This window comes from Phascolarctos cinereus, unplaced genomic scaffold (assembly GCF_003287225.1).
Source record: "Phascolarctos cinereus isolate Bilbo 61053 unplaced genomic scaffold, phaCin_HiC Scaffold_1;HRSCAF=81, whole genome shotgun sequence".
Taxonomy (NCBI): Eukaryota; Metazoa; Chordata; class Mammalia; order Diprotodontia; family Phascolarctidae; genus Phascolarctos; species Phascolarctos cinereus.
In genome coordinates this window covers 146,241,328-146,263,856 of record NW_027555514.1, presented here as the reverse complement: position 1 = coordinate 146,263,856, position 22,529 = coordinate 146,241,328, and the positions used below count along the sequence as shown (strand labels likewise).

Here is a 22,529-nt window from a genome sequence, read left to right as displayed (position 1 = left end):
AGCAGATGCCCCTTCTTGTGAGATTGTAATAAAAAGTAACTTTTGCTTCTACCTTGAGAAGTCTCTGAATTTAATTGATCTAGAGTCGCTATCCCACACATGGGGGATCAGGAATGCCAATAACCCTGTGAAGTAGGTGCTGTTATCATCTTCATTTTATAGATGAGGAAACTGAGGCCCAGAAAGGTGAAATAACTGACCCAGCATCACACAGTTAGTAAATGTCTGAGGCAAGATTTGAACTCAGGATTGCCTGAGTTCAGGCCCAGTGGATAACACTGTGACTGCATTTGAACTGAATCCGAAAGGACCTAGGGATAACAAGAGATGAACGTGACAAAGTAGAATGTTCTAATCTAGGGATACATCAAAGGCCCAGAGATAGGAGATGAACTGTCATGTGCCAGAATCAGCAAGCAGGTGACTGTAGTTGATCTAGGATGAGACTGCAGAGTGAGACAGGGGGAAGTAAAGTATGTGAAGACTGGAAAGATAAACATGGGCCAGGTTGTGAAGAGCTCTCAGTACTGACTAAAGCAATTTATATTTAATCATGGAGGTAATAGGAATTTGGAGGAGGGGGTGGTGACCTGGTCAAAACTACACTTCAGTAAAATCACTTTGGATTGGAGTGGGAGGAGATTTGAGGCAGAGAAACAAATTAGAAGGCTATTGTAATAGCCCATAGAAGATGTAATAAAGGACTAAACTAGGGTGGTAGCTGTGTGACAGGAGAAAGGAACATAGAGATGTCATAATGAGATAGGTGGGGTCAGAGTCAGAAATGAAGAGGATACCGAAGTTTCTAATATGTCACACTAAGAGAATAGTGGGATCCTCAAGAGTAATAGGGAAATTGGAAAGAGGGGAGGACATGGGAGAAAGATAATGAGTTGTGTTTTGGACATGCTAAATTTGAAATGCCCTTGAGACATCCAGAAATGACCAGTAGTTAGTGATGTGAGAATGGATATTAGAAGAGAAACTAGGGCTGGACATTGGCACAGAGATGATAACTGAACCCTTGGGACATGGTGAAATCACCAAGAGAGGTAGTATAGAGAGAAAAGATAAAAGGGCCCAAGATAGAGCCTTGGGGGAGGGGGGCACTTACAATTAGGGAGCAAGACAAAGATGATGATCAAGCTAAGGAGACTGTAAAGAAGAAGCCAGCCAGGTATGAGGAGAACCAAGAATGAGCAATAAATCTCAAAGCAAGAGAAATTGCTGCAGAGTGATACTGGTAGATGAAGAGTCTGGAAATGGCAAGGAGTATTCTAACTCCTCCATCACAACCAGTGAGTTGGGAGTATGAGTGAGGCAATTACATGTAGTACTGGAAGTTTGAATTTTGCTTCAGGCACTTTTTGGCTGTGAAACCTAGACAAATCACTCAACTTCTGCAAGTCTCAGTTTCTTCATCTATAAAACAGGGATAATAATAATACTAAGTGCTTTGAAAATCTTAAATATTAGCTATTTATAATATGTAATAATATTATATAATAAACAACATTAAACATTAAATAATATATAATATGGTAATATTAAATAGTAACAAATATTGGCTATTATTATTATCCACTGTCTGAGGATCAGAATAGCTAATAAATCAAAAGCATAGAGGGTCTTTGCTTTCAATGAATATACATTCCACATAGCACATATAGGGGACATAGCACAGATGGGGCAGGGATTTGTGGGTTTGGAAAGTGACAAGAATAAAGAATTAAGCTATAGGAAAATATATTGGCATATCTTTTCCAGGAGCTATGACAGAACTGATTTAATTGATTTCAAAACTGGAAAGGTCAGGGAATAAGGAGGTCTCAGGAATGCTCCTATTATCAATGAAGTGGCTGTTGTTGTAGATATTGAGGCATCACATATGACATTAACATATGTATGAGAGGATAGCTTGTTGAGAAGGGATCTTTAAGGCTACATTTTGCTCTTCCAAATCACATGCTTTTTTGTAGTAAATACAGCAGGGGCTGGTATTTACTCTTCCCCTTCCTGACACACTTTCCAGTAGAGTGGTTTTTACTACCACCACTATACCACCTCCCACTCTCAATTCCTACTCCCACTTCTTGAAATTTGGTTTTTTTTAATCCCAACTACTGTTTTTTTTTTCCTAAACAGGGATAGAACAGATTTAATTAGAGCACAATGGACTTAAAATTATAACTATATTTCTTAAGAAGAAACACAAACCTAATCACAACCAGAAGATAAAAATAACTCAAAATACAAAAAATTAGAAAGCTATTTTATTCTTCCTTTAAGATAATTTCATAGAAATATACCATGTAGCCTCTTAGAGCTATGAACTTCAGCTGCTACATAAGGCAAATTTGATCACTTTAGATCAGGGTTTAAATTTTCTGTCCTGCCCTCATCTGAACCATCGGTGCGAAGTATGTCCATGCCTTCATGTCACTCTAGCCTGACAAATCTAAGATGTGAAAAAAGGGAATGGGGAAGGGGAATGAGAATAAAACTAAGCAGCACAGTAGATAGAACATTGGGCCCGGAGTTAGGGAATATCTAAATTTAATTATGGCCCCAGACACTACTAGCTGTGTGACTCTCAGCAAGTCACTTCACCTCTGTTTGACTCAGTTTCCTCAACTGTAAATGCTGATACTCATAACACCCACCTTCCAAGGTTGTTGTGAGGGTCAAATGAGATACTAATTGTAAGTGGTTAACATAGTGCCTGGCATATAGTAAGTGCTGTGTAAATAATAGCACATTCATATTATTATTTAATACCTACTATTTGCCAGGTACTATGCTAAGCACTTTACAAATATTATCTCATTTGATCCTGATGATGAAAAAGACAAAAAGTCTTAGTTTCATAAATGTAATTATAGCTGAAGCAGACCCTGCAACCCATGAAAGACAAGAAAGTAGCCAAACATGCATAGGAAAAGCATTCGGGGAGCACCGGCGACTAGATGGGGCCTTTTATGACAATATTTTGCTTGGGAGCCTTGAAATGTAAATTTAAGGTCAGATGGCAACTGTTTAGAAGTTAGAGAAAATGTATCTAAAAGATGAATTTATATATATATATATATATATATATATATATATATATATACATACACACACACATACATACACACACATATGTATATGTGTATTTGTTGTTCAGTTGTGTCCAACTCTTCATGTCCCATTTTGGGGGCTTTCTTGGCAAAGATACTGGAGTGGTTTTCCATTTCCTTCTCCAGCTCATTTTACAGATGAGGAACAGGAGGCAAACAGGATTAAGTGACTTGCCCAGGGTCATATAGGTAGTAAGTGTCTGAGGCTGGATTTGAACTCAGGTCTTCCTGATTCCAGGCCCATCACTCAATCCACTGTGACACCTAGCTGCTGTGTATATATGTATATCTGTATGTATTCATACTGTACCACATATGCATATATATATATATATACACACATATATATATATACACATGCAATTTACAGTGTGTATATAGGCATGTATACATATATATACATGTGTATTTATGTATACATGATATACCATTTGAAAACATAATTCTTTTTTTTTCTTATCTTTAATCTTGCTCTGTTTTACTAATTGAACAATTTGGTTCTTTATGATTGACTGGCATCTTTGAACTGAAAAAGCACTCACCTTGGAATTAATTAAGTTGAAACCCCATTGGCTTCAGGTTTTTAAATGGCTTTCCTGTTTTGTCTAAAGCCATTCAAGTGTTCTTATTTAGACAGCATTTTCCACTGCCTAAAGTCCTCAACTGTAGATCTATGGCAATGTGTCAAACCTGGAACTGTGACTGAGGGCTAAGAAGAGGCTCTGGGATATAGAATGTGCCATTCCACCTATTGCAAATGAGACCACATGAATTGAGACACTCTACATCTCCATTTATTATTAATGTAGGAAAGGAAGCCACTGTTAAGCATCACCGATGACTTCCTAATTGCCAGATCTAATAACCTTTTCCTGCTCTTCGTCTTTTTTGATTTCTCTTAAGCATTTGATATTGTTAACCAGTAGTTTATTTTCTATAGTTAATCAACAAGCATTTAATAAGCACCTGCTGTGTGTCAGACCCTGCACTAAGTGCTGGTGATATTAAGAAAAGCAAAAAAACCCAGTCCCTGTTCCCTTCTTTCTTGCTTTTTATTAATTAAATTAACCAAAGGTTTATCTATTTTATTGGTTTTTCATAAAACCAGCTTTCAGTTTTATTTATTAGTTCAATAGTTTTCTTAATTTCAATTTTCTTAATTTCTCATTTGGTTTTCAGTATTTCTAATTTGGTGTTTAATTGAGGATTTTTAATTTGTTCTTTTTCTAGTTTTTTTAGTTGTATGCCCAATTTATTGATTTTCCTTTTTGTCTATTTTATTTATGTGAGCATTTAGAGATAGAAAACTTTCCCTAAGAACTGCTTTCACTGCATCCCACAAGTTTTGGTATGTTGTCTCATTATCATCATCCTCTTGAATGAAATTATTGATTGTTTCCATGATTTGTTGTTTGACCCATTAATTTTTTAGGATTAGATTATTGAGTTTCCAATTATTTTTAGTCTATCTTTCCATGGCCCTTTATTACATATTATTTTTATTATATCATGATCTGAAAAGGATGCATTTAATCTTTCTGATCTTTTGCATTGGATTGTAAGGTTATTATGCCCTAGTACTGGGTCAATTTTTGTGTATGTGCCATGTACTGCTGAGAAAGGAAGTATTTTCATTCCTACACCCATTCAATTTTCTCTTCAGAGGTCTACCATATCTAACTTTTCTAATATTCGATTCACCTCCTTAACTTCTTTCTTGTTTATTTTGTGATTAGATTTACCTAGTTCAGAGATGGGGAGGTTGAGGTCCCCTACTGGGTATAGTTTTGCTCTCTATTTCTTCTTGTAACTCCCTGAACTTCTCTAAGAATATGGATGCTATACCATTTGGTGCATATATATTTAATAATGATATTACTTCATTGTCTATGGTGCCTTTTAGCAGGATGTAGTTTCCTTCCTCATCTCTTTTGATAAGATTTATTTTTGCCTTTGCTTTGTCTGAGATCAGAATTGCTACCTCTGCTTTTTTTACTTCAGCTGAAGCATAATATATTCTACTCCAGCCTTTTACCTTTACCCTGTGTGTATTCCTTTTTTCAAATATGTTTCCTGTAAACAACATATTGTAGGATCATGGTTTTTAATCCATTCTGCTATCTGCTTCCATTTTATGGGAGAGTTTATCCCATTCACATTCACAGTTATGATTACTATCTGTGTCTTTTTCTCCATCCTATTTCCCCCCATTTATGCATTTCTTTCTTCTTTGTCCCTTTCCTTCCTCAGTAGAGTTTTGCTTTTGACCACCACTTCCCCTTAGTACTACCTCCCTTCTATTATCCCTCAACCTTTTCTTCCTCTTTACCCTTACTACTTCTTCCTTCCCTTTCTTCCCCACCCCCTTTTCTTTTCCCTTTTCCCTCCTACTGCCTGTGGGGCAAGTTAGATTTATATACCTAACTGCTTATGTTATTCCCTTCTTGAGCCAAATCTGATGAGAGTAAGGTTCAAACATGCTCATCTCCCTCCCTTCTTTCCCTCTACTGTAATAGGTTTTTGTGCCTTTTCCTGTAATATAATTTACCTTTGCTGCCTCCTCCTTTCCTTTTCTCTCAGTACATTTTCTTAGATCAGATTAATCCACTTACTTGGATCCATTTAACCCACTTGATTAGATTTTTTTTATCGTTACAATCAAAGTCAACTTATACCTACCCCCTCTATGTATACCCCTTTAACATGATGTAATAACAATATAGTCCACACGAGTTACAAGTGTCATCTTCCCTTATAGGGATGTAAACAGTTTGTCCTTACTAATAACATGTTGTTGTTTCTTTCTGTCCTGTTTACCTTTTTATGTCTCTTGTATTTGAGTCTTGTATTTGAAGATCAAATTTTCTGTTGAGCTCTGGTCTTTTTTATCAGAAAGGTTTGGAAGTCCCCTGCTTTGTTTACTTCTCCCAAGTCCCTTGCTCCTTAACCTATCACCAGTGGACATAAACAGATCAAGTGAGTTTTTTTTGAGATTGAGGGAGACATGACCATGTTACTAGCCAGCGAGGAAAAAACCAACAGAGATGGAGAGGTTTTTTAGATTAGTGAAAAAGATGAGGAGGGGAGAAGAGGGAGCTCTTGATGAATGGCCTCAGTTTTTTTGTTTTTGTTTTTGTTTTTTTTGTTTTAGTGAAATATGAAGCAAGGTTTTCTGAGAAGGTGGAAGGGAGCAGGAGCAATGAGAGTTTCAAGGAGGGATGAAAAGGTTTGGAAAAGGTGCTATGGTGAGTGGGTTAGTGAATTAATTAGGGAAGCATTGCTTTGCTATAGTGAAGGCCCAGTTGAGATTATATAACATAAATTTGTAGTGGATTCAGTCATCATAGTTTCATGATTTTTTTCCAACTTTATTAAATTGCACATAAGGATGAGCAAAGGCAGTGGATGGTGGGAGAATGCCAAGGCTAAACCTTGGCAGGGCAAAACTGGTGATAGGTTAAGAGGGTAAGGGACTTGGGAGAAGAGAACAATATAGAGTTGAACTGATTCAACAAGAGGTCTACCAAGATGGAGGTGACTGTAGTGAACACATTGGTGATATCCTGGGAAAGAAACTGAGAGGTGGAGAGAATGATCAGGAGGATGAAGCAGAGGATTTGGGGTCATAAGGCAGAAGGAGTGGTAGAATGACAATAGATCTGATCAGAAAAGGAAATTTCAGAATACATTAACATGAGAGTTGGATATTTGTGAATGACGGCAAGGTCAAGTGTATGGCCATTTCTGTGTAAAGCAGAGGTAGAAGAATAGGTCATGGAAAGTGAGTAATTTGAGAAACTGGAAGATTAAGGTGTTTGAGAGAATATCAATGTGTATGTTACACTTAACTCATTAAAGAAAGAGGGAGAGAATCCTGGAAGTCAGTTTTATAACAGCTACCAGAATCTCAATTAGGTAGTAAACAGGAATTGAGTGAACCTCAAAGGAAGAGAAATCACTGAATGATACAGGGAGAGGGAAAGCTAAAATTGGCAACAAGGAGCAAGGAATATTACAACTCCATTGCCTCAACCAGTGAGTTGGAGGTATGAGTGAAAGTGCAGTGGGTGGCCAGGGAAGCTGGGTCATCAAGAGATGGTCTCAATGAAAACTAGAAGTTGAAAGGAGTAGGAAAGGAAAAGGTTTAAGATGAAAGCAAGTCTGTTATCTATGGAACAGGCACTCCAAAGGGCACAGTGGAAGGAGTGGATAGACTTAAAGTGGGGCATTGGTGTGAGGTTGAAGGGTATGGGAATAAAGGATTGGGTAGGGAGGGCAGAGAATAGCATTTGAATAATGATAGCTAGGGCTTCAGGATCACTGGGTCAAGGAGGGTGTTTATATTTTCTCTTTCTTTGGCTTCCATGTCATTATTTTCTTCTAGTTCTTCCCTTAGCTCTTTGATTATTTCTTTATTTTCCCTACTGTATCTTCTTCCACTCCCTGTTCCCAAAATGCAAAGATTTGTCATGGCTCTGTCCCAAGCCCTCCTTTCCTCTCTCTGTGCTTAGGAACAGGTTTAAAACTGGAAGGGATCCATGAAATCATCAAGCTCAGCCCTTCCACTTACAGATGGGGACACCAATGCCCATATCAAATTAGTGACTTTTTGGCTGAGGTCACTTGGCATGAAAATCTAGTTTTGACTGCTTAGTAGAAGAACAAAGACTTGAGTTCAAATCTTCCCAACTCCTCTCCTGGATACAGTTCCCTGTAAGCGGCAACAGGAGGAACTTCAGGCATGTGTTTTCTTTCTTACCCTAGCTTGGCACCATAGCTCATCCTTAGGTGTTCCTTGAACGATTGGATCAGTTCTGAGAAGTCACTTTCTTTCTTTCCATTGACCATAGCTAAACACAGACCAAGGGAGTACTTATTAGGTTTTTCCATTTTTTCAGAAGCACATAGACAGAACACTCCTTCCTAGGACCAAATCCTGAGGGGTAGATCTTGGAAGACACATACATATACACAGTAGAATCAAAGAAACAAGATTCCCAAATTATTGAAAGCAGCATTTTTTCCTGGGGTTATCAACCTTGTATAAGCTTTTGTCAACAAATTCATACAGTTTCTATTGTAGTGACTTTTCCTACCCTTAGCCATCTTCTCCATGCACAGCATTCCATTTCCTACCACAGGGTCTCTGTACAGGCTATTTCCCCCCTCTGGGAATGGTCTCCCACTTTCCTCTTAGAATACATAGCTTCTTTCAGGGGTCAGTTCACGTGCCACCTCTTATATCGTCTCTTTCCAAATCCTTCCCTCTCTTCTCTCAAACTTCTTTGTGTTTATTTGCTTATATTTACGAACTTACTTATTAAGGTGCATGCTGCTTTCCCCCCAGTACAATATTAAATCCTTGAGGAAAGGGATCATTTCTTATTTTTGTCTTTGTATCTTCGCCATCTAACCTAGCATCTGGAATATAGTAGGCACTTAATAAATGCTTATTGAATCAAAGTATAGCACTCAGAACCGACCATAATACAGGATGTCCTAAAAGTATTAGTACAGTTTTAAGCTCTCAAAACTTAAAATATTTAAGCTGTGAAAGTATAAAACTTCACTAAGACATTTAGGACACCTTGTACTCCAGATGTGGCCTTACCAAACAAAGCTGAGTTCTGTTAATGCAATTTATTTATTTATTTTTTGAGAGCACTTTATTTTATTTTTTAAAATTTTTATTTTTTTATTTTTTCCATATGCTTTTGAGTTGAAAATTTTTCTTCCTTTTCCTCCCCCCCTACCCTCCCCAAGATGGCACGCAATCTGATATAGGCTTTACATTTACATACCTATTAAACATATTTTCACATTAGTGAAGTTGTAAGTAAAAATTAAAACCAATAGGAGGAACCATCAGAAGGATGAAACAAAACTCAACAGAAGGTAAAAATAAGTGATAGCAATTCGACTTCCATAGTTCTTTCTTTGGATGTGGACAGCATTTTCCATCCCGAGGCCTCTGGAGATGTCTTAGATCCTTGTAATGCTGAGAAGGGTTCAGTTTAACAATCTTAGTCATTGCATAACGTGGCTGTTATTGTGTACAAAGTCCTCTTGGTTCTGCTCACTTCACTCAGCATCAGACCATATAAGTCTTCCCAGGTTTTTCTGAAGTCAGCCTGTTCATCATTTCTTATAGCACAATAGTATTCCATTACATTCATATACCACAACTTGCTCAGCCATTCCCCAATTGATGGGCATCCTCTCAATTTCCAATTCTTTGCCACCACAAAAAGAGCTGCTATGAATATTTTTGTACATGTGGGTCCTTTTCCCATTTGTTTGATCTCTTTGGGATATAGCCCTAGAAGTGCTATTGCTGGATCAAAGGGTATGCACATTTTTGTAGCCCTTTGGGCATAGTTCCAAATTGTTCTCCAAAATGGTTGGATCATTTCACAACTCCACCAACAATGTATTAGTTCCAATTTTCCCACATCTCTCCAACATTTATCATTTTCCTGTTTTGTCATGTTGGCCAATCTGATAGGTGTGATGTGGTACCTCAGAGTTGTTTTGATTTGCATTTCTCTAATCAATAACATTTAGAGCATTTTTTCATATGACTATAGATGGCTTTAATTTCTTCATCTGAGAACTGTCTCTTCATATCCTTTGACCATTAAACTTTTGGGGAATGGCTTGTGTTCTTATAAATTTGTCTTAATTCTCTATATATTTTAGAAATGAGGCCTTTATCAGAGAGACTGGTTGTAAAAATTCTTTCCCAATTTTCTACCTTCCTTCTAATCTTAGTTGCATTGGCTTTGTTTGTGCAAAAACTTTTCAATTTAATGTAATCAAAATTATCCATTTTGCTTTTCATAATGTTCTCTATCTCCTGTTTGGTCATGAATTCTTCTGTTCTCCATAGATCTGATAGGTAAACTATTCCTTGTTCTCCCAGTTTACTTATGGTATCAGCCTTTATATCTAAGTCATGAACCCATTTTGACTTTATTTTGGTATATGGTGTGAGATTTGGGTCTATGCCTAGTTTCTGCCATACTCTTTTCCAGTTTTCCCAGCAGTTTTTTTTCAAAGAGTGGGTTCTTATCCCAGAAGCTGGGGTCTTTGGGTTTATCAAATAATAGATTACTATAGTCATTGACTACTGTGTCTTGCATATTTAACCTATTCCACTGATCCACCTCCCTATTTCTTAGCCAGTACCAAGCAGTTTTGATGATTGCTGCTTTATAATACAATTTAAGATCTGGAATTGCTAGGCCACCTTCCCCTGCATTTCTTTTCATTAGTTCCTTTGATATTCTGGACCTTTTGTTTTTCCAAATGAATCTTGTTATTATTTTTTCTAACTCTATAAAATAATTTTTTGGTAGTTTGATTGGTATGGCACTGAATAAGTAAATTAGCTTAGGTAGGATTGTCATTTTTTTATATTAGCTCGGCCTACCCATGAGCAACTGATGTTTTTCCAATTATTTAGATCTGATTTTATTTGTGTGAAAAGTGTTTTGTAATTGTGTTCATAGAGTTCCTGGGTTTGTTTCGGGAGGTAGACTCCTAAATATTTTATAATGTCTACAGTAAGTTTAAATGGGATTTCTCTTTCTATCTCTTGCTGTTGGGCTTTGTTGGTAATATATAGAAATGCTGATGATTTATGTGGGTTTATTTTATAGCCTGCAACTTTGCTAAAGTTGTTTATTATTTCAAGTAGTTTTTTACTTGATTCTCTAGGATTCTCTAAGTATATCATCATGTCATCTGCAAAGAGTGATAGCTTTGTTTCTTCTTTGCCTATTCTAATGCCTTCAATTTCTTTTTCTTCTCTTATTGCTTAAAGCTAAGGTTTCCAGTACAATATTGAATAACAGTGGTGATAATGGACATCCTTGTTTCACCCCCCGATCTTATTGGAAATGCTTCTAGCCTGTCCCCATTACATATAATGCTTGCTGAAGGTTTTAGATATGCTATTTATTATTTTAAGGAAGACTCCATTTATACCTATGCTTTCTAGTGTTTTTAATAGGAATGGGTGTTGTATTTTATCAAAAGCTTTTTCTGCATCTATTGAGATGATCATGTGGTTTCTGTTGGTTTTGTTGTTGATATGCTCAATGATGCTGATAGTTTTCCTAATATTGAACCAACCCTGCATTCCTGGTATAAATCCTACCTGGTCATAGTGTATTATTCTTGTGATAAGTTGCTGCAATCTACTTGCTAGTATTTTGTTTAAAATTTTTGCATCTATATTCATTAGAGAAATTGGTCTATAATTTTCTTTCTCTATTTTGACTCTTCCTGGTTTAGGTATCAACACCATATTTGTATCATAAAAAGAATTTGGTAAGACTCCTTCTTCACCTATTTTCCCAAATAGTCTATATAGTATTGGAATTAATTGTTCTTTAAATGTTTGATAGAATTCGCATGTAAATCCATCTGGCCCTGGAGATTTTTTCCTAGGGAGTTCATCAATGGCTTGTTCAATTTCTTTTTCTGAGATGGGGTTATTTAAGTATTTTACTTCCTCTTGTTAATCTGGGCAATTTATATTTTTGTAAATATGTATCCATTTCACTAAGATTGTCAAATTTGTTGGCATATAGTTGGGCAAAATAATTCCTAATTATTGTTTTAATTTCCTCTTCCTTGGTGGTAGCTTCCCTTTTCATTCTTGATACTAGTAATTTGGTTTTCTTCTTTCTTTTTTTAATTAAATTAACCAAAGGCTTATCTATTTTATTGGTTTTTTCATAAAACCAGCTCTTAGTTTTATTTATTAGTTCAATAGTTTTCTTAATTTCAATTTTATTAATTTTTCCTTTGGTTTTCAATATTTCTAATTTGGTGTTTAGTTGAGGATTTTTAATTTGTTCTTTTTCTAGTTTTTTTAGTTGTATGCCCAATTCATTAATCTCCTCTTTTTCTATTTTATTTATGTAAGCATTTAGAGATATAAAACTTCCCCTAAGAACTGCTTTGCTGCATCCCATAGGTTTTGGTATGTTGTCTCATTATTGTCATTCTCTTGAATGAAATTATTGATTGTTTCTATGATTTGTTGTTTGACCCAATCATTTTTTAGGATTAGATTATTTAGTTTCCAATTATTTTTTAGTCTATCTTTCCATGGCCCTTTATTACATATAATTTTTATTGCATCATGATCTGAAAAGGATGCATTTAATATTTCTGCCTTTCTGCATTGGATTGTGAGGTTTTTATGCCCTAGTACATGGTCAATTTTTGTGTATGTGCCATGTACTGCCGAGAAAAAAGTATATTCCTTTCTATCCCCATTCAGTTTTCTCCAGAGGTCTATCATACCTAACTTTTCTAATGTTCTATTCACCTCCTTAACTTCTTTCTTGTTTATTTTGTGGTTAGACTTATCTAGTGCGAGAGGGGAGGTTCAGGTCCCCCACTAGTATAGTTTTGCTGTCTATTTCTTCCTGTAACTCCCTGAACTTCTCCTGTAAGAATTTGGATGCTATACCATTTGGTGCATATATATTTAGTAATGATATTACTTCATTGTCTATGGTGCCTTTTAGCAGGATGTAGTTTCCTTCCTTATCTCTTTTGATTAGATCTATTTTTGCTTTTGCTTTGTCTGAGATCAGGATTGCTACCCCTGCTTTTTTTACTTCAGCTGACGCATAATATATTCTGCTCCAGCCTTTTACCTTTACCCTGTATGTGTCACTCTTTTTCAAATGTGTTTCCTGTAAATAACATATTGTAGGATTATGGTTTTTAATCCATTCTGCAATGTTTCCGTTTTATGGGAGAGTTCATCCCATTCACATTTACAGTTATGATTACTATCTGTGTCTTTTTCTCCATCCTTTTCCCCCATTTATGCTTTTCTTTCTCCTTTTTCCTTTCCCCTTCACTAGTGTTTTGCTTTTGACCACCGCCTCCTTCAGTCCCTTCCCCCTTTTATTATCCCTTTCCCTTTTCTTCCCCTTTAGTCTTACTGCTGCTTCCCTCCTTCTTTCCCCCTCCCTTTTCTTTCCCCCTCCCTTTTCTTTCCCCTTTTCCCTCCTACTGCCTATAGGGCAAGTTAGATTTCTATACCTAACTGATTATATTATGCCCTTCTTGAGCCAAATCTGATGAGAGTAAGGTTCAAACAATGCTCCCCCCCTTCTTTCCCTCTGCTGTAATAGGATTTTGTGTCTTTTCCTGTAATGTAATTTACCCTTGTCTGCCTCCTCCTTTCTCAGTACATTTTCTAAGATCAGATTGATCCACTTATTTGGATCCATTTAACCCACTTGATTAGATTTTTTTTTATCATTACATCAAAGTCAACTAATATCCACCCTCTTTATGTATACTCCTTTAACAAGGTGTAATAACAATACAGTTCTCAAGGGTTGCAAGTCTCATATTCCCTTGTAGGGGTTTAAACAGCCCCCCCTTATTAACAACATATTGTATCCTTCTGTCCCATTTACCTTTTTAAGTCCTTCTTGAGTCCTGTACTTGAAGATCAAATTTTTTGTTGAGCTCTGGTCTTTTTATCAGGAAAGTTTGGAAGTCTCCTATTTCGTTGAATATCCACCTCCTCCCTTGAAAAATGATGCTCATTTTTGCTGGGTAATTGATCCTTGGCTGCATTCCAAGCTCCTTTGCCTTATGGAATATCATGTTCCATGCCCTGCGTCTTTTAATGTAGAAGCTGCAAGGTCCTGTGTAATCCTGACTGTGGTTCCATGATATTTAAATTCTTTCTTTCTGGCTGCTTGCAGCACCTTCTCTTTCATCTGGTAATTTTGGAATTTTGCTATTATATTCTTGGCATTGTCAATTTGGGATCTCTTTCAGGTGGTGATTGGTGTATTCTTTCTATGGTTATTTTCCCTTCTGATTCTAGGACTTCTGGGCAGTTTTCCTTTATGATTTCCTGAAAGATACTGTCCAGGCTCTTTTTTCATCATGATTTTCAGGTAGTCCAATAATTTTTAAATTGTCTCTCCTGAGTCGATTTTCCAGGTCGGTTGTTTTACTGATGAGGTATTTTACTTTTTCATCTATTTTTTTCATTTTTTTCTTTTTTGTTTCTGTTTGACTGATTCTTGCTCTCTCATAGAGATATTAGTTTCCATTTGTCCAATTCTAGTTTTTAACAGATTGTTTTCTTCTGTTAGTTTTTGTACTTCCTTCTTCAACTGGCCAATTGTGTTTTTTAGGGACTTGTTTCTTCAGTATACTCTTCTGTTAGTTTTTGTCCTTCCTTCTTCAATTGGCCAATTGTGTTTTTTAGGGACTTGTTTTCTTCAGTGTATTTTTTTTCCAATTGGCCAATTGTATTTTTGAAGGACTCTTTACCTCTCTCATTTGACTATTAAAATCCTTCTTGAGCTCTTCTAAGAAGGCTTTTTGGGCTTCAGACCAGTTCATATTCCCTTTTGTTGTTGCAGATGTGGGTTTGTTGACAATGTTGTCCTCTTCAGAATTTCTGTCTTGATCTTTACTCTTCTCATAATATGAATCTATGGTACGTTTCTTTTTACTCATGGTGTTTCTTTATTCCCTGGCCTTTAAAGAGATTGAGCTCTCCTGCTGGGGAACAGAGGGTACTGACCCAAGCTTCTTGTGTTGGGAGCCTAGGTCTTGGTCACTGGCTTTGTGTGCTGGGGCCTCTTATGCTGGAATTGGAGGCTGTAGGTTTCTGGCAGCTTACCTGTGTTGGGCTGGAATCAGCAAGGCTGGAACTTTCAGGCAATTCTAGGTTGCCTGCTTTTCCTTTCCTTTAGCTTTCTTCAGCTCCTTTTAGGTTGCTTTTTTTCCTTCTGCTTTATCTCCCTGCAGTGTTGTCTCCTCCTTTTCTGCTAATGCACGGGAGATTCCTTTGCAGTGGATTGCCGAGACTCCTGGTGATTTTCTGAGCTGGTTTCCACCGGTTTCCCCCCCACCCTCACTGAGGCACTTGGAGGTCCAGGTGTTGGTGTTTGCCTGCTCTACCACCTGGGCTTCAGGATTTCACAGTTGGAGGCTTCAGGGCTCCTACATCTCACCTGGTGTTGGGTTGGAATCAGCAAGGCCAGGGCTTTAGGAAGCCTTTAGGTTGTTTTCTTCACCTCCTTTCAGATAAATGCCGCAAGGTACTTGTCTGCCTGTGGCCCCTTGTAGTTCTGCCTCCCTTATTTTTGCTGAGGCACTGGGAGACCGTTTGCTGGGCTGCTGCACTGCTGCTCCCCGTCTTTCTTCTAGTTCAGGTGTTCCAGGGGTTTTTTTTTTCCAGGGGTGATATTTTCTGGGTTTTCAGAGGTTGATAGGGGAGAATGAGAGCAACTACCTTTTCACTCTGCCATCTTGGCTCCTGGAAGCCGGAACCCCTGTTAATGCAATTTAAAGGTAGTAGCTTTACTTTACATTTACCCTGAATCCATTCATCTTAAATTCAGTCCATCCTATTAGCCTGTTGAGATCTGCAGATTGCTGGATAACCAAATTTTTAGCACTCTGGAAAAACATGCTTCAACCTTTAACTAGTCCCTGAAGTCATGAGGAGGAAGGCAAGAACCACAATTTCAAGACTAAGGAATACCCTGAGGTATTTAGAACCTATCTAAAAACAGCCCCATGGATCATAGCTGTTCATTATTTTCATCACAAAATGCTTATGAAACTTAAGATGCAATGGCACATGTGGGAAGAGGCTCCCCAGATCAAGGCTGGGCTGATTACTGACAGAAAGATGCCAGCAGTTTTTCTGCATTCCAGTTCTACATCCTGTCTCTGATACTTTGGCAGCCCTGTGATCTCTGTGGTTATAGAACAGAACTCCAGAGGCTCTGTCCCCTTGCAGAACTGCTAGCTAGCTTCTTGCAGAGACACGCACTTCCAGTATTTGTAGAGTACTTTTTCTAGGAAGGTATCCTAGCCTAATGTACAAACTGCCTGCACAGGATAAACAATGATTTCTTTGTTACTTTTTGCAGCAATCCTTTGGGGGTGATTTAAGCAGGTAGGAGTTTTACAGTGTTTAAAAAAAAAATCAACCCCAGGCTGTTTTAATGAGAATAGACAGATAAGTCTCCAGTATGGGTTGTGGAGTTTAAATTCAGGGGTTCTGTTGGCTTCAGAAGCCTAGTACCTCCTTTAATTTAGGTGAAGCTAAAATCTTCCTAGAGTTACTCTTTAAGGGTTTCTTTTGTTATGGTTGTAAGAATAATATTACTTTCTAAGTTACTCCATTTGGGCTAAGACAGAATAATGGAGCATTACTGAAGGAAAGAAAAGGCTCTAAAAAAGTCCATTAAATTTCCATACAGCAGTGGAGGCATCCAATCTTATCCCATAACACTCCTTTCCATGTAATTTATGTTATGGTCAAATTAAATTATTCCCAGCTCCCCAAATGTTTTCTTGCTTTCATGCTTTTTCTCACACCATTCCTTATGCCTGGGCCTCCCTTTGGTGGGAGCAATATCTCAACTTTCACTTTGGGCCCCTCCCCACCATTCACATTAAGTCAGTTTTTCCTTAAAAAGTATTGAAATCATCCTTTAGATTTGATTGACTCAGAGGACTCAAGACTCAGGTAAGTGATGTCACTTCTTGGCCATGTGGTTACAAAAGAGCCAGAAGGAGATCCAGGTGTGCTCAGATGGTTGGCTGGTGGACCACCAAGGATAACTCAGAAGGAGAGCTTCACTTAGCTGAATCAACTTAGTGTATCCTCAAGCATAGCCTTGTTGAATATCTTCCTCTTTTTGTTAACTGTTGAATGATCTAGGCGTGTCCCATTTTGTTCCAGTATCAAACATAAACTGCAGGGACCTGGGTTAGATTTAGCCCAGAACACTCTACTCTCTACTCCCAACCACCATCTCCATCTACTGAAATTCTACTCAACCTTCAAAGCTTAGCTCAACCCTCACATCTTCCACGAAGCCTTCTCTGATTACTGTAATCTCTGATTACAGATGATTTTTTTTTCCTCCTCTGAACTTTCACAGCACTTTGTGCCTCTCATGCATTTACCATATTCTGCTTTGTACCACATTTCCTTGATCATATGATTTAGTGCTGGAAGGGACTTTAGGGACCATGTAGTATATCCACTTCCTTTTAGATATATGGATTTAAAGCCCCCCCCCCATAGAATTTAAATAATTTACCCAAGATTTCACAGAGTTAACAGTAGAGTAGGTTGTGAATGTAAGTTCTCACACTCTAAATCCTGTTCTCTTTTAGGTATAGACCTTACATTTCTTACAAGATTCCAAGTTCCTTGAGGGCAAGTAATTGTCTTATTTATCTTTGTATGTTCTTCACATGCAAAAAAAAAAGCCTCATCATAGGATGGAAGTGACTCTGGGTTCTTGAAGGATTTGGCAGCAGGAAAGAAGCCGTGAGAGGTCCTACCAAGCTGGAAAGTCCCATGAGTATGGTTCTAGCAACAGATGGCTCCTCCTACTCTCCGAGCATCAGTGTAGTTAAAAACAGAGAAGTTCATTACTAGCTTTCTAGCTATCAGGTAATGAATTATTTGATTATGGTAATCCAGGAAACAAAATGAAAAAAAAATACTCCCTAGTGATAGTGGTAAAGTGGCAGAAAAGGGGGCCAGAAAATCATAGTTCTTAGACCATATATAAATATTAATTTAGCTAAAATACACTAAATGTGATCTCTTTGTTCAATAATCAGTGAGTTGATACATTCTTGGAGAAATGAAATTATTTCAATATTTTGTTTTTGTCATTCAGTCATTTCAGTTGTGTCTGACTCCTCATGACTCCATTTGGGGTTTTCTTGGCCAAGATACTGGAGTGGTTTGCCATTTCCTTCTCCAGTTCATTTTATAGATGAGGAAACTGAGGCAAACAGGGTTAAGTGACTTGCCCAGGGTCACACAGCTAGTAAGTATTTGAGGCCATATTTGAACTCAGGTCTTCCTTACTTCAAGCCTGGCGCTCTATCCACTTCACCACCAGCTGCCCATCTCAATATTTACATTCTCATTATAAATGAAAGTAGAAAGTACGAAGAAATTGAAGCTAAATAGAAGGATAATTCATGGCTTCTCCTCAGAAAGCAAACAAAGGAATTGGTAGTTAGTTTCATTATAAGCCAAAGAAAAGCAAGCCATTTCATTTGCGGGGTCCTTTGGTCATCTCACAATGACTCATGACCACTAAGTCATGGTAAACATGAGGAAGAAGAACACTATGAGGATGACTGAACTGTCTGTGTCAAAATCTTTTGTAGAGGACGAAGAAGTAGAGCAGTTCTATAACAAACATATCAAGATATGTCAAAGCAAGGCGACTTATGCCTTGATGCTTGGTGACTCCAATCTAAAGACTGGCATGGGGGAGGATGGGAAGGCATATTTTGGAAAATGTGGTTTGAAATTTAAAAAGATTTCAAGATGATTCAGAAGTCTCATGCCTGTATTTCCTGAATACTTTCTTCAAGAAACAAGTTAGTAGGTACCGGATATGGCAAGCACTGAACAACATTACACACACAAAAAAATGGACCTTATTCAAAAAGACAGGAAACACCTGGTTACCAATGTAGGCATCATTTCAGAATGAACTGCCTATGTGGAGTCGGGCTACTAGCTAGTAAAAGTAAAGGTAAAAATGAGCACCAAATATGCAGAAAAAATAAATATCAAAAGGCACATAATTACAGCAACTCTGACCTGACCTATTTATTTTTATTTACATATTTTTGAATTTTTCAACCTGACCTTTTAAGCAAATGATTGATGCTTAAAATGGGAAATGAATAAAAGCAAAGACATTTTACGTCTATTTCTTAGAAAAGTTACGTTGAGGGCACCATCATCCTTTTACATAAACCAGGTTTGCTCTTTTGAGTCGTCCTCAATTCCTTCTCTCTCAGTCTCTTATCCAATCAGCTGCTAACATATCTAGTTTACTTGATAAATGCTTGTATGTTGATTGACCCCAACAGATGAAACGTTAAACAATTTTAACAAGCAGAAATCATTTCAAAATGTTTTTATAGGTTACCACTTGCTTTGGTGCTTATGAAGGTCTTCACCAACCCAAAGACAATAAAGAGAATAAGTTGGAAAAGACAATCAAGTTCTGCCCCTACCTTTCCATCTCCCAGTGTACAAGTCTAGCACTAACAGAGCTTTTGGAACATGTGTGGCTCTACTGAGAGGGATGAGAGACCTGAAGGTGATGAAAAGTTACCCCCTCACCCTTTGATGAATAAGCAAACGAATTTGTTTAGGTGCTTGCACCCACTGGTACTCTGATGGTAGGTATTTATCTATATTAAAAAATGTTAATTCCAGATTGTCAACTGTGCCACATGGACTATGCCACAAAGTCCCAGTTGATTTGCTGGAAATAGCAAAGTTTGAACTTAGGGAGAATATAAGGGAGGGTGTAATAGGATCCTCCTTCCTCACAAGTTCAGTTGATGCAGTTGTAGGATGTAATCTCCTTATGGACACTGTGGGTATTTGTGGGAGACTGTACCACAGGTTTATGGGGGGATGTTTTATAGCAACTACTCTTGTCATGCCATTTGAGTAAATAAATGACTTCACCAAGACCTAATTGGGTCTACTGACTCATTATTAATGGGAAGTAAGCCAGTGGGAGCTCTTGAGCTATAGTGTTTGGAGTGAATATCCCTAAGTGTTATCCCTACCTAGAACCCAAGGTAAACAAAGGGGCTCTGTGGACTCAACCTAGGAATGCAAATGTGAGTTGGGGGAGGTAGCCCAGAGGGCATAATACATAAATGGATATGTTGTTTCCTCAATGTAATGTAAACTCCCCCCCACCCCTTAGAGCCAGGATAGTTTCTTCTTTGTATACCTCATGCCTAACCAATATGTTGTTCAGCTGGATCTTACTTGTATGAGGGTTTTCCTGACAAAGATACTGGAGTGGTTTGCCATTTCCTTCTCCAGTGGATTAAGGCAAACAGCAGTTAAGTTGGCAAGGGTCACACAACTAGTGAGTGAGGCCAAATTTGAACTCAGGTCTTCTCCACACCAGGCCCAGAGCAGAGTTCTATCCACTGAACCATCTAGCTACCTCACCCAGAGAATATTAAAGCACCTGATAATTGCTTACTGATTGATAAAGCTTCAATATTTGAAGCACTTTTGAAATGAGAGAATTCTCTAAAAAATATCCCTCGATGTCCTTTCCCTCACCTCCCAACATGTCACCACTCAAAAATCAAAAGCAACACACCTTAACAAACTTCTTAGAGCCTAGAGGGCTGTGTTTTATTTCCTTTTAATTTATTAATATTATTTTATTTTTGGTCTGTACTCTGCCTTACTCTGTCATATACACTACTTAACACCATTCCTGAGGGCAACTTCTACGCTCCCCCCCGCCCCGCCCCTACAAATCTCAACCCTCCAGGCTACTCTGGGCATGGTCCCGGCAAGTGTGAAGAGGACGGCAGTGGAACTCTTGTCCCAGACAGGTCCGGTCTTTGCCCTCCCTTCCCTTCTCCTGGGGACCCAGGTGCTTCCCTGGTGTAGCTAGCGCCCTAACCAGAGCTCAGGACTGACAGGCGCGGGCGCCAGTGGGAGGAGACAGTACCCTGAGCAGAACAAAACCGAAAGCTGCGGCCTGGAGCCAGCGTGGTCCTGGAAAGCGAGAGAACGGGTTAGTGCCCGGGCGCGCGGGGCACAGGGCGCAGGGCGCAGAGGAGGAGGGAGAGGATCGGGCAGAAACCTCCTAAGAAGCGGAGGGCGGCGCAGACACTGTCCGGGAATGCGCCTGGCGCGTGGGGCTGGAGCAGGTCCAGGCCCCCCGCAGCTGCGGCAGCCTAGCCTGGCACTATGCTTCTCCAGCTGAGCGCCGCTTTTGATCTTCAGCAGGACGTGGTCCCTTGGCTGGCCGAGCGTTTGTCTGCGGAGGCGGCTGCTCCTGTGGCTGGCCCGAGGGCAGGCTTAGGTGAGGAGGAAAGAAAGCGCGGCTGGAAGTTTGTTGAAGCAGGGTCTCCAGACGCTTTGCAACTTTAGTAGTCCAGCTGTCCGCTAATTGTGGAGTGGGGGTGGGAGTGGTGCTGACCGACATAGGGGAGGAGGGTGAGCATCACGGATTCCTATTCCCCCCGGCCCCCAAACCTCATCCTCTCAGAGATTAAGGTGGAGCGGGTCACCTTGAAGTCCTTCCTCCCTAGCACCTAAGGATGACCTAGACCTCCAGCCCTGACTCCCGCTGGCACCCAGTGGAGGTCAGAGGAGGTCAGGTTCCTCTGACAGACGTCAGAGTTGTGCTTTTCCTAGTGGGAAATTTCGCTGGGCAGCCGAATGAAACTACCTTAGAGGACTCTGCCAAATAAAGCAACCCACACAATATGGAGAAAAGAAGGTAAAAATACACCCACTGAAAGAAATACATCTTTCTCCAGCTGCACAATCTACACCCAGTTATTTGGGATATTTGTACCAATGATGTAAATAAGAGGTGTGTGGGTGATGCTTAGAATACAGTTTCTGGGAGGGCAGGGACAGTCTTTAGAGTAGATGTTGTGTATAATGCCCAGAACATTTTGGGTGTGGGCCAGATATTCATCCACGACCAAAACTACCAACTTAAGAACTCCATTTCTCAAGCAATAAATAAGCATTTATTAAGTGCTCAGTATGTGTTAGACACTGTTAGGTGTTGGAGATATAAATATAAAGAATGAAACAATCCCTGCTGTCTGGGAGCATCCATTCTATCTGTACTGATTAAGAAGTAGGTGGCAATAAGATGATGAAATCCTTGTCTGCAGCCTTGATTTTTTTCCTCCAGGAAGTATTGGCACAGATCATAGACAAATGAGGTTTTAGTTTTCAGCTAGGACAAAAAAATGTCACTGACTGGTTGTAGGAAAGAAGGGAAAGATGAATTTCTAAGCCTCTTCTGCCATGACTCTATTTCCCATTCATGATGGAGATTTTGGCTTAATTATTGGCATTGACGAATTATTTCCCCTCTCTTTGTATTTTTATAATGCCTTTTGTCATTTAATGGTACTCCTGGAACCTACTGTCCCAACTAAACTGTTAACCTCAATTCAGTGAAGCATTTGGTAAGCATCTGCTGTGCTCTAGGTACTAGGGATGCAGAGATGAAAAATGACTTTCCCTAACCTCAGGGTGCTTGCAGTCTTATAAGGGAAGACTGTAGCCACTAGTAGCCCTATATTTTATTCCCCCTGAAGCCACTATATTTTATGGCAGGAGATTGTAGATTTATGTTTACATATTTTGTTCTTTTGTGGGTTTGCTTCCAATAAATACAGCAATAATGTAAGTTTGTTTTGTCTAAGGCTTAATTTGTTTACCAGTTGCATTATTCTTGGATAAAACTTCTTTGGGGGGAGGAGGAAGAGAATAAAACAAATCCTTACTATGGCAATATAAACTGCTTATGAAATTACTTGACCTGT

At 38.7% G+C, this 22,529-nt stretch overlaps 1 protein-coding gene across 4 annotated transcripts in view; it reads left to right on the top strand.

The window, feature by feature from the left end:
• The first annotated feature begins 20,498 nt into the window (after positions 1-20,498).
• The window catches only part of GSAP (gamma-secretase activating protein), a 114,123-nt gene continuing 112,092 nt past the window's right edge, over positions 20,499-22,529 (top strand). For 3 of the 4 annotated variants that reach the window (XM_020984511.2, XM_020984510.2, XM_020984509.2), the window contains exon 1: positions 20,505-21,040. In XM_020984511.2, the coding sequence (XP_020840170.1) occupies positions 20,926-21,040 (115 nt within the window). In that variant the 5' untranslated portion in view covers positions 20,505-20,925. Of the gene's footprint in view, positions 21,041-22,529 lie in introns of all 4 variants that reach the window. The other variant, XR_013486643.1, reaches the window with a different exon arrangement.